Below are 11,369 nucleotides of genomic sequence, written 5' to 3'. Positions count from 1 at the left end.
TTGCATCAATTCACAACAGAAAATTTGCCGTAACCTATCTTGCAATGAAGTTTCAGTTGCAAATTATGATAGATCCCGGCCGCGGTCGAGGTGGTCGCTCTTTTGATTGGTGAGAAACTGAAAAGCGTTCGTGTACTTAGATTTCGGTGTATGTGAAAGAACCCGGTCAAATTTAGTCCTGAGTGCCACTCTACGGCGTGTCTCCTAATCAGAACGTGGTTTTGGCAACCAAAACAGAAAAATGTGTGTTTTAACATTTAATTAACAATAAGAACTACTACAGTCATTACCTTTTAACTAAAGTAAAATTTATTTACTTATTGGCACGAATGTGCTCTTGACTCGACGTTCAGAAATGAAAGCGAACAAGTTCTTTTAATTTTCTGTAGTGTGGAGTAGTGTTGCGGCTTTGCCGTGTAAAAAGATAATGTTGCGCTGGATGAATTGATATTTATTACCAGAAGCGGTGGGTTGGCAGCTGTTGATTAAACAAATAAATTTAAAGCATAATATTTAGGCTCGCATACGTCTTAAGGCAAGTAACCGCTAATGCGAGGACTCAGCTGCAATTGTCTTGCCCGCTTCTCGACACACGCACCCCGTTTTATCAAACGCGCAAAGCGGTGGAGGCGAAGTTGTGCGTAGCTTACAACAGATGGCGTTGGTGCTCCTCCGACCTTTTAACCCTAGTGTTTGTGAGAGTAGCGCCATCATTTGAAGCTTTCCGTCACGCGGTTGCTCTCTGCCGCACACAGGTTTCTCCGCTTCCTCTTTCCTGTTGGGCGTCTGCTGACACGCGACTCAACGAAATTTTTGCCATTGTTTCTTTTGTCACGGAGAAGGACGCACGCGCTTTCTAAAGGCTCTTTGACACGTTTGCTGGGTAACGCAGCTGTGCACACATAGCGAGGGCCCTCTACTCTGAGCCCGTCGACTAAACAAGTTCATGTTCATGGACACAGTTTACGTAAATCCCGGGTTGAGCTGCCCGCTGTGCGCCTGTGAAATTATTTTGTGAAACCGAGGCTGGGTTCTAGAAGCTCAACGAATCGCTATACACCCGCGTTCTTTAGAGTTAAAGAGAATGCTTGTTAAGCGAAGTTGGGTGAGAATTTTAAGTGAAATTGGGTGAGAATTGGCTTCCGTTGGTAATGAAATTAACAAGCACAGGAAGGAATAAAGACATTATATAAGACAGGACTAGCGCTCACTTTCAACTGACTTTTGTTATGGAAATCGTGTGAAATATATACAGGTGGAAATAACGTCGCAGATAACAACATTTACCGCACTCTTAATCTAACAGCGTAATCGATTACCACATGCAAATAACTTGCATGAACGCTGAATTGCAGTCAATGTCCAGTCAGATGTTGCATCTCTTTGTCTACGAGCGTGAGGGAAGGCCGGCTGATGCACGCATTAGTGCGCGAAATGTGATAGGCTTCTATCCCAAGCCTCGTTGCTTCCTGCTTGTTTGTGATCAGAACGAAAGTTTATAAAAGGGTTTCACTTCATCCCATGTTACAATGATCTGTTAATCACGGTCACATGAAGTCAACTGATTATGCAGCCAAAGAAAGCAAAGGCAATTATTTGTAGATTTAATCAAAATGTAGAAGTGATAAATTATAGCGAAGCGGAAGTGAACGAAGAAACTACTTGTTGGTGGTGGGATGTGCTGTTGAATAACACTACACGTTAGTCCAAATGTTATTCCTGTGTTCTGTAAGCTAGTGATATACAAATGGTTTGCTCTGGCCAACATAAACTTCTCCGCACGATAGTAGCAATTCGTGTACGGTGCCTGTGCGGCAAGGCAGAAACTCAACCTTTCAAACTCAATTCACCTTTCATTTAACCTTTTCTTCTTGTCGAGTGTTACACAAGCACGCACACGCTTGACAGGAGCTGTGAGGGGTACAGTGACCCCGTGATGATTGGTAATATATATTCAGGCTATGCTACAGCAATGAACACAAGGTGATACAGCTACTTCCTCTGGCTTATCCCTGTCACTTCTTGCATTCGCCTGCGCATTATTTTGCTTGATCTGCCCTACTAACATGTCAGAGATTTGAGTGATTTACATGATGGGGTATCTTGAAGCTTCTGGCCTACCAACGTGTGCATGAAAGCTTATTTTGCCCAGTACGCGAACAAGATTTCTCAAGTTGTGAGTAAAGGCTAGGCAACAGAATGTTAGTTTCTACTGCATTTGAGTGGCCCGAATTAAAGCTAAGTAAATGTTTGGTAACTTGGGTCTATAACCCCGACAAAGATGATTATGCGTCCATTTAAATTTAATGTCAGGAAAGTGGAGCTAGTCAACCTTCGGTATTTCAAACGTAAAACGATGATTTTAGCCATAGTCATTGAATATATTTAATATGTTACTAATTTTATAGGCCGCTAAAGCTTCAGCGATAAGTAGATAATCATGGATATACCTGCAAATTTGAGCAAGCATTCCACGGATCGGTTCATTTATTTGTCGATCAGCATGGCTCAAAAATTATTTTTTGGTACCAAGGAAGCATGTGATGACGTACGTCCCTCCTCAGTCCATATAATTGGGCCCCTAAGAAGCTGCGGAAAATCGTGGCCAAATATAATATATCGGTTAGTCAAGTATTATTGCGCAACAAACAGACACGGAGGTAAGAGAAGAAGACACATTAAGCGCACGACACGTTGCGCTTGGTGTGTCTTCTTCGCTTACGTCCGTGTCTTTTTTGTTGCGCAATAAAGCTTGAGTAATGAATTAAAAACTTGGCCCGGAATGCTACTCTCATAATATATCGAGCAATACGAAAAGGCAGGAACACAGACGGGCGTTTCAGATAGCCTCAAACCCAACTAGGGGAAACAAAGTAGAAATAAACTGGAAAAGAGGGCGCTGTTCTACTAAACCTTAGCACGCCTACCATCCGTCTGTTTGCATGAAACGCTGAACTTCACATCGCCATCGAACAGCGATAGCGTTATCGTTATCTTTATCGATCGTTATCGATAGCGTTAGCTTCAATATCAAACAGCGTTGTTCGATATTGGGATTTCTGGTAATGCGCTCGAGCACGGCAAGAAAGTAGCGCCATTTCTTGAATTTCAATTTTGCTGTTTCGAACAACCAGCAAAGCAAAAAAAAAAAAACTGCACGTAATGGTTTGTTAAAAACTGTTTTCTTTGGCGCTTGTCATCTAGTAACAAAATATAAAGCAGAGAAAAATAATACAGTAGCAGTATACCAGCGGCTCAAGCTTTCTGTTTTGTAAACCGGGTGGAATGATAATGTCGCCGCATTGATGATTTCTATCATTTCATGCAGTGACACGCAGGAACTAGATGAAGGTGATGTCACCGTGAAGGCATTTTCATTGGACTCATGTTGCTTGAAACAGTTGGTCGGATGATGCCAAATCCAAGATCAGCTTCAATTCAATTCAAGTTCAATTTTCATACGGTCCCAAATATGTTCTAAATTCTCAAGACAGCACCCTTTGCGCACCACTCAAGTCTCATTAACTCTCCATAATTCAAAAGGTGTGCCACATACAAGGCTGTATGAATGACACACAAGTCCAGCTTGAAAATATTCTACCCATCCCAGTGCAGTTCATTGAAGGAGTGAAAGACATTTCGTAATTTATCAATTAGAAATAGGCAGCTTTGGTAAATCCCATCAATCCTTACTAGTGGGCCTACGCCGTTGTGAGAAATTGCCCTGTTCTTTCCGCCGCAGACACTTGTTTATAGGCGTGCGTTCACTGTGGACTAAACCATCCCCCTTCACACACAGAGACATTTATAGAACTGCGTCTACTGTGAACTACACCATGTGCAGTGTCTGCAGCAAACACTCTTCTTCTAGTCCCGGAGGCTGGAGAAAGCATAGTGTCACGAAGGTAACTAAGACGGGCTCGCCGAAGCAGAACAGACTTGTTTTAATAATGGCCGTCACCCAAAAAACCCCGGCGCACAACTGCGCCCTTCGTCGTCTTCTCTCTGGCGATTGGTGCCTATAGTGGGCAGCTGACATCTGGCGATCGGGACTCATAGTGGGCAGCGTACTTCGCGTCATTACTCCCCACGTGAAAGGGGACCTTCCCGGTCACTGATCGGAGGGCGACAGAGGGCACGAGAGAAAGTCTATGAGACGGACATGTCTTCGAGGGCGTAGTACGGTTTGACCCGTACTACGCGGACAATCTTGGCTCGTGGCCGTTGTCGGCTCGAGCTCGTAGTAGTACTCTGAGTGACTACATCGTAGTTCACGTCGCTGAGTCTCCCCTTGATCTCGTACGGGGGAAAGTATCCACGCAGTAATTTTTCCCACAGCCCCTGACGACGGATGAATGTCCAGCCCCAAACGTAGTCGCCGGGTTCGTACTGGATGTTCCTTCAGCCACTGTTGTAATGGCGGGCGTCAGTACTCTGCTGGAGGCGGATGCCATTACGATCAAGTTGACGAGCTTCTTCGGCCTTTTGGACGATGTCGTCAGCATTGTTGCTTCTTTTTTCGTTGTCGAGCGGGAGCATGGTGTCTAATGGTGTTGTTACGCTGCGCCCATAGACCAGCTCAAATGTTGTGAATCGGTTGGTTTCCTGAACAGCCGTACTGCATGCGAAATTTCAGGTATACGGTAAAATTTGGTCTCATAACTTGTGCTCTACGTTACTGTACATCGACATCATATCGGAGATAGTTATATTGAGGCGCTCTGTTAGCTCATAGCTCATCATAGTTAGCTCATCATAGTTAGCGACCGGTGAGGTGCCTTCAACTGCCAATCCGCAGAGACAGAATCACGGCGAGTGCGCCATCAGTAAAGCGCAACAGAACTTGTTTCCAACAGCACCGGGTGGGTATTGACACCAAGTCCGTATACTGTTTCACTTCAAGTATATTAGTTTATTAGTCGTGGAATACCACATAGCCTGCTCTCAAATATTGGTTAATATCAGTTTTGAGCTTATTTTCCATGCCTTGGCATCTTCGTCCTCATGTCGCTAACGATAGTATGGTTAGGCATGCAGTTATCTGTGTGCAAATTTTTTTTTAAAGTGAGGCTTCCTTCAGAGACACCTTTCTGGTTTCCGTTTAGCTTCTAACGGGAATTTGTAGCGTAATCCCGCCTTTGGCTTATCTTTTAGAGTGTTTGTCAAATTGAAAAATGTCTTAATTCAGCATCGCTAAAATTGTAAGTACATTTATGACGCCAGTTTCTGATGCCGGTAGTATTCTGCATTAGATCATTTAAAATATTACATTTGTTATTGCGAAACAAACAAAACGAAACTTGAAACACATTGTGGTACTTTAGTCAAATTTGAGAGAATGGAATGTGTTTTGTGTTACTGCAACCCTAGATGACAAGGTAGTGTGCAACTTTTGTCGAAATACGCTAGAGTGATCACATAACGCAACTTTTGAAATAGAGATCAGTTCGAGAACACATAAGCCAGCTGCAATACAGGACGCAGTTTGATAACAGACGATGAGCCCTACTTATACATAGTGTCACCATGCAAGTCGAGGCAGTAGCGATCCTGCTGTTCAAATGTGTAGCTGCATGAACTTTTGTCAAGACATCTCTGGTTGGGTGAGGATAACTTACAGACACAGGAACTGGTGATCGATGTAGCAGGTGAGTTAAGTAACGTTACTGAAATCTAATTTTATTTCTTAGAAATTCTGAGTGGCTGGCGGGAGCAGCTCTGGGAAGACCATGCAACATTCGGAGTCGTTTAAAGCTGGCGCTGATAAGCTAGCCCCTTCAGACGCCAAATATTTTCTGCACTCAAAATTTATTTACAATGTATTCTTGTTTACTTTCAAAATCATGCTAACCGTGGTTACGTAGAATCAATTAGAAACATTAGATTCCGGAATGAGTTTTATCAAGTTTACAGAATGTATCTCCAGGGACGTCAGATGTGAAACAAAAACAATTGTTTTATGGCTAGAATACTCCGAACGCTCCCATAACATCCAAGAACTATATCAATATGCTGAGTCTGAAGCACTGTAAAAACACTGAAAGAAGTGAACCCACTATATGATGCGATACTGTTACTATGATCACAAGACCTGACGCCCGCCTAGCACTTGATTTTACCTTGCACTAATTATTCAGCCACGCAGCCCAGGTCATGTCAGAAGTGTTTCAAAGTGCTTGTGACACATCCATAATGGCATAATTTTTTTCGGTGTTTTTTCGTTTTGAAGCGCTGTCTTAGCGTGCGCAATTGGGCCCAATGCGTAAGGAGGTGGTTAGACGCTTCGCGATGGTTTGATGCCTCCGTAAACGACACATTATGATCAACCACTTTTCCTTTCGTGGCTGTTCTGGTTATTCTGAAAATGTAACTGTTGTGTAATACCGTTAGCTGCATGCGCACAAATTATAAAAATTGAATTAGAATGATTCCCGTTTGTTCGTTTGAATTTCGGAAGCATAGTACTCGAACGCTTGGTGCTTTACGACGTGCGTTAGCAGGTTTTGAGTAGTGGTGGCTGATTAGTGGTGATTAGCGCCTGTTTTCTAAATTGTATTGCTTTGTAAACCATGGGAGCTTTTGGGGTGACGTAAATATGGTACAAATGTAAGCCTTAAAATAAGTATTAGCATATTACATATTAGTGATAAAGCCAAGAAGAACGACCAGCTCTTATCTTTCTCCTACAATGCCAAGCACAAGCAGTAGCTTGATGCTCGAGCGAATGCCTTGCTAAACAACTCCCTCTACGAGATCATTAACAAACGCAGCGTAAAATATATTACCACAAGATGGGAAATAGGACGCAGGATATATTCCCGATTAGCTAGCTTGTTTGTCAGAAGAACAAGGTAATGCATATGTACAGTCAACCACATAATTTTGCGGAACACGAGAGCTAAGAAAAAGTTAAGTAACTGCGCAGTCTCACAGCGCAGACTTGTATTCGCATTTACAGCCCCTGTTAGTATATGTGAACATTGTGATGTTTGGTTTTACTGACTACTGTTACAGGTTGCTCTGAAATTAAACGTTTCCTGAAATTGGGTAGTCAGTGAACTTTTGTGGTTGACTGTACAGCACAGGAGTGCACGAACATAATTGTACTTTTATCAAACCTTGCCGGTTTCATAGTTTGACGCCCGAGATATTCATTTCAGAAAACTATTGCGATATGAACATTTCACTGATGCAGGCAGCATCTCGTTCTCCTATGCGATATATTTCGAGCAGTTCGCGTGGTGTCGTACCTTTGGCAACCGAATATTGTGATCTCGCGCTCTCAGGATTTATTGATGCAGGTGTCACAGCCGGTCAGAGTGCGCTAATCAATGCGAGCCAATGTTGATTTATGAGATAATGCACACAAAAGACACGCGTGCTTGAGTCACGGTTTGCGCGAGATCAGAATAAGGGATATAGAGAAAACATGCGAGGCAATGATCGCAATAGCAATGTGTATCTGTTCATCCATATTGCTATCCTATGCTTAAATAAATGTTTTGAATGCCAAAATGTGATACCCTCGTGACTACCTTTGCGTAGGCATATGACTGCTCTATACCTATTTGTTGCTCTTTCCTCGTAAATAAACAAGTCATGAGTGTAGCGCATGTCTCCTTGTTTTGCTTCTGTCCTTTCGTTATAGGCTGCGCACATCCTCTAAGTATGAACCCACTTTCCTCGCATGAAACGCTCAGAAACCGTCTTTCCGTAAAAATGATATTGTATAGCGGTCAAGTATTACTATGGAATGTCTCCTGTTGCAGAGGACGTGTTTGCGACATTGGGGCAGACGAAGCTTCAGGTTCGTGAACAGCAGCAGAAACGCGCAGTAAGATGCATCTGAAATGTGAAAACGTCATGAATGCTACACACGAGTGCTTTTGCTGATCACCGCTTCGCTGGCGAAGTCAACCGCTTGCTTTCCAAAAAGCTGCTCAATTTCTTCTAGCGTTTTTCTTTTTGTTTCTGGAAGAAAAATCCAGAATAGAAGGAAGCCTACGAGAAGCAAGATACCGAATAGCCAATAGGACCCTGCTACCCCCAGAACAAACTGTAGCCTGTAAAACTCCTTGATGAGAAGGAACGAGTAGCCGAAGGAGAACGCTGTGCAGAATCCCGTGGCAAAACCTTTTACGCGTAGCGGCAGCATCTCTCCGAGAAGTAACCAAGGAAGGTGGCCCATGCCGATGTTGAATGCCACAAAGATCAGTCCCACCGACGCAATCGGCAGCCATGTGTATGAGGTGGCGAATGTCTCCGGGCTGTGCTGTTTGAGGTAAAAAGAGTATCCGAACAGGAACAAGCACATGCTCGTTGCCAAAGTGGAGACCAAGAGCAGGATCTTGCGCCCGACGCGATCCGTCAGTACTGTGGCGATCGCCACCACGAACACTTGCACTACACCAATGATTATGCTGCAGTCGTCCGACGGAATCGACGTTCCCGCCTCGCGGAAGATGTCGTGTGTGTAAACTACTAGGACGGTCACTCCCGATGACTGCTGTACAAACATGACCAACAGCATGCACAAGAATGGCCTGTACACGTACGGCACAGCTAGGTCCCGTAAGCGGAATTGCTCGGTTCCGCAAAGGCTTTCTTCAATGGCATCTAACTCCTTCTTGCCCTCTGGTCCGTAGTAGAACAGTGCTGACTCCAGCGCCGCCTCATGGCGGCCTTTCTGAAGAAGCCAGCGGGGAGACTCCTTCGTCCAGAATAACAGGACGCTCATGAGGACTGTTGGCGCCATGAGCGCGATGGCGAGGTGCTGGTAAGCAAGCCACTTCCCGAGGACGTAAGTGGCCAGGATGCCGCAGTAGAGGGCAACATTGCTGCCAGTATTAAGTAGACCGCGAATGTTGGACGGGCAGATCTCGGATATAAATACAGGCACTGCAGGCGCCACGATGCCGACAGCAACACCTGTAAGGGCTCGCCCGGAGAACAACAGGGGGATTGACTGGGCCAAGATGATGCACAACCAGCCAGCGATAAACCAGCCGCAAGAGATGAAGAGAGTCGCCCGTCGACCGACCATGTTCACAAGCTGCCCTGGGAAGGGAAAAGAAAATAGGGTTATTCGATTACTGTTCAACCACTTACATATTGTGGTCAAATCACCGTTTCATATCTAAAACAAAGATAGTTTTCTATGCGTCAATAAATTTTGGCGTCGTTGCGAGCTTTGGTCGATCTTAGATAGTCCCAACTTACTTTGAACGTGAGGTCAAAAGCCTTTACATTTGGCAAACGGAAAAATCAGGCAGTTGCCGAGGGAGCATTTATGTGAGTGAACAAACCAATGTAAGTTTGCTTAGCTTATAACGACACAATGATTGATGCTTAGTTCATGCTGCATACTTGAGGACTGTTATTTCTAGTTGTTGACAACCAGGTCCCCCATCATGACACTACAATGTACATCATGCTGCCGTAGGGAAATGGGCTCGAAAGTAAATGTAGCCTATACAGAATTCTCGTTTAAGAGTATACGCCGACGTGCGACGATTTCAAAATTCTAATTTAACTTGATTTTGTGCTGGGGGGAGCCCAGACTTCCCAAACTGTACCGAGTATGAAGTAAAGCGCCCGCAATTAGCTTGAAGTGGAGAAAACACACTTTCACCATAGGTCCGGACAGAAAACCAGGATTGAACACCACTGGCTATATAATTAGGAAAGGGAGAGGCACATGACATTTCGCACAATGCACCCCTTCCCAAACTATTCCAAGCTAGGTTCGCTTCGCCATCATTAACACTTACGTTCAGCATTTTAACATGAATGTATTCTCGAACTTTAATATGGTACTCTGGTTAGCGATTTGTTCTTACCCCTGCATCGGTGAACTGCTTACTCGCTAACTGCGTCCACATTGCTGAAGGCATGCTTCATGTGACAGCTGTAATATTTCTTTCTTGTCTCCGTGCACAGAATCAGTGGAACCCCAGTGAATTCACGAACGCACGTCTCCACAGATTGGATCCACGTCTGCAACTCCGCCTACCACCAGGGTTGCCACGAGCGGAAGCAACACTTCTGTGCCGCCTGTTGCTCGGCGTGGCATTCACGAACTCCTACTCATTCCGCATTGGAGTGGCCGACAGCCCTACTTGTGACACCTGCGGCAGCGATGAGACGATTGAGCACCTCCTTTGTGACTGTCCCCGTTACAAAGTGCCAAGAAACGTGCTCGTGACCACTCTCGAAAAACTGCACAATCGCTCCTTTACAGAGGAAAAAGCTCTTGTCTCCGTGTCTTTGCTGCGGTGACCTTAAGTGACCTTGCTACGTCTCTCTTCTGCTACGGCTTGTCCGCCCTTACCCATGCCGGCATGCTCTTCGAACAAAGCAGCGATAGTTGCGCGCCAACTCCTGTGTACTTTTTGTCTGAGTTGTCGTTGCCTCCCAGCCATCACACGTTTCTACGCACTATTCACCATTTTAGCATCCGTAATGGCCTTCTGCATCATTGAGATAACACTTCGTACAACCACAAACAGCTGTAGGCAAACACTTGCCAGGTACTTTCTGGCCATATGCATATAGATACCTCAATTCCTGCTGACATACAACACACCTATTCCGAAGCTTTAAAGCCTCCAGCTCTGCTAGTCCTGATGGAGCATGTAGCTATTTTAACGCGACAGCGTTAAGGAGCTCGTGTCGCAGAAAAGCCGGTGTCGTCGGCGTCGGTGTCGGCGTCGTCGGCGTTGGCCGTGAGCGATAAATACCAGCAGGCACTTCATGAATAAAAAGCGACTTGCAACATGGGCTGGGTGGGAATCGAACCAGGGTCTCCGGAGTGTGAGACGGAGACTCTACCACTCAGCCACGAGTTGGATGCTTCAAAGCGGTACAAAAGCGTCTCTAGTGAATGCGGTGTTGCCTTAGAAAGGCGCTGTTTCTAAGGCTCGGGCGTGCGTCGCTTGCTCAGGCGCACATTTCGTTGCCGCGCCGAACGCGGCGCTGCTCGACGCTCACCGCGTCCGATGCGGGGCGCGTAGTCGCTGCGCCGTAGCCCACTGTCTTACACCCCTTGGCGGGTGGACGGGAACGCTGTCGCGTTCCACTCTTGAAGGCGAAGCTTAAGCGTCCTCCAAATTTTTTTTCCCACAATGCGTGCGTTCGCTGCCCTGTTGTCAATACACCAAAAACATTTCACAGTGAATCACTGGTGCATAACCTATCAAATGCGACGATAGGCAATGCTACTATGGGTCTACATTGGCAATGCATTGTAGTGACATGTTCACAGCCGGAACAACCCTACATAATGAGCCGCCACAAAACTGCCATATAGAGTCAACTTCAAGAGCATTTTAGGCACAGCGTCGTTAGATATAGGGATGTAAATTGCACCT

At 45.3% G+C, this 11,369-nt stretch overlaps 1 protein-coding gene across 3 annotated transcripts in view; it reads right to left on the bottom strand.

Annotated features, from left to right (window-relative positions):
* Positions 1-286: 286 nt before the first annotated feature.
* The window catches only part of LOC135901154 (facilitated trehalose transporter Tret1-like), a 207,567-nt gene continuing 196,484 nt past the window's right edge, over positions 287-11,369 (bottom strand). For all 3 annotated transcript variants that reach the window (XM_070537223.1, XM_070537222.1, XM_065430809.2), the window contains one exon: positions 287-9,057. In XM_070537223.1, the coding sequence (XP_070393324.1) occupies positions 7,871-9,057 (1,187 nt within the window). In that variant the 3' untranslated portion in view covers positions 287-7,870. The remainder of the gene's footprint in view (positions 9,058-11,369) is intronic.

This window comes from Dermacentor albipictus, chromosome 4, assembly GCF_038994185.2.
Source record: "Dermacentor albipictus isolate Rhodes 1998 colony chromosome 4, USDA_Dalb.pri_finalv2, whole genome shotgun sequence".
Classification (NCBI taxonomy): domain Eukaryota; kingdom Metazoa; phylum Arthropoda; class Arachnida; order Ixodida; family Ixodidae; genus Dermacentor; species Dermacentor albipictus.
The sequence above is the reverse complement of the archived record's forward strand: the minus strand, read 5'-3'. Positions and strand labels throughout refer to the sequence as shown.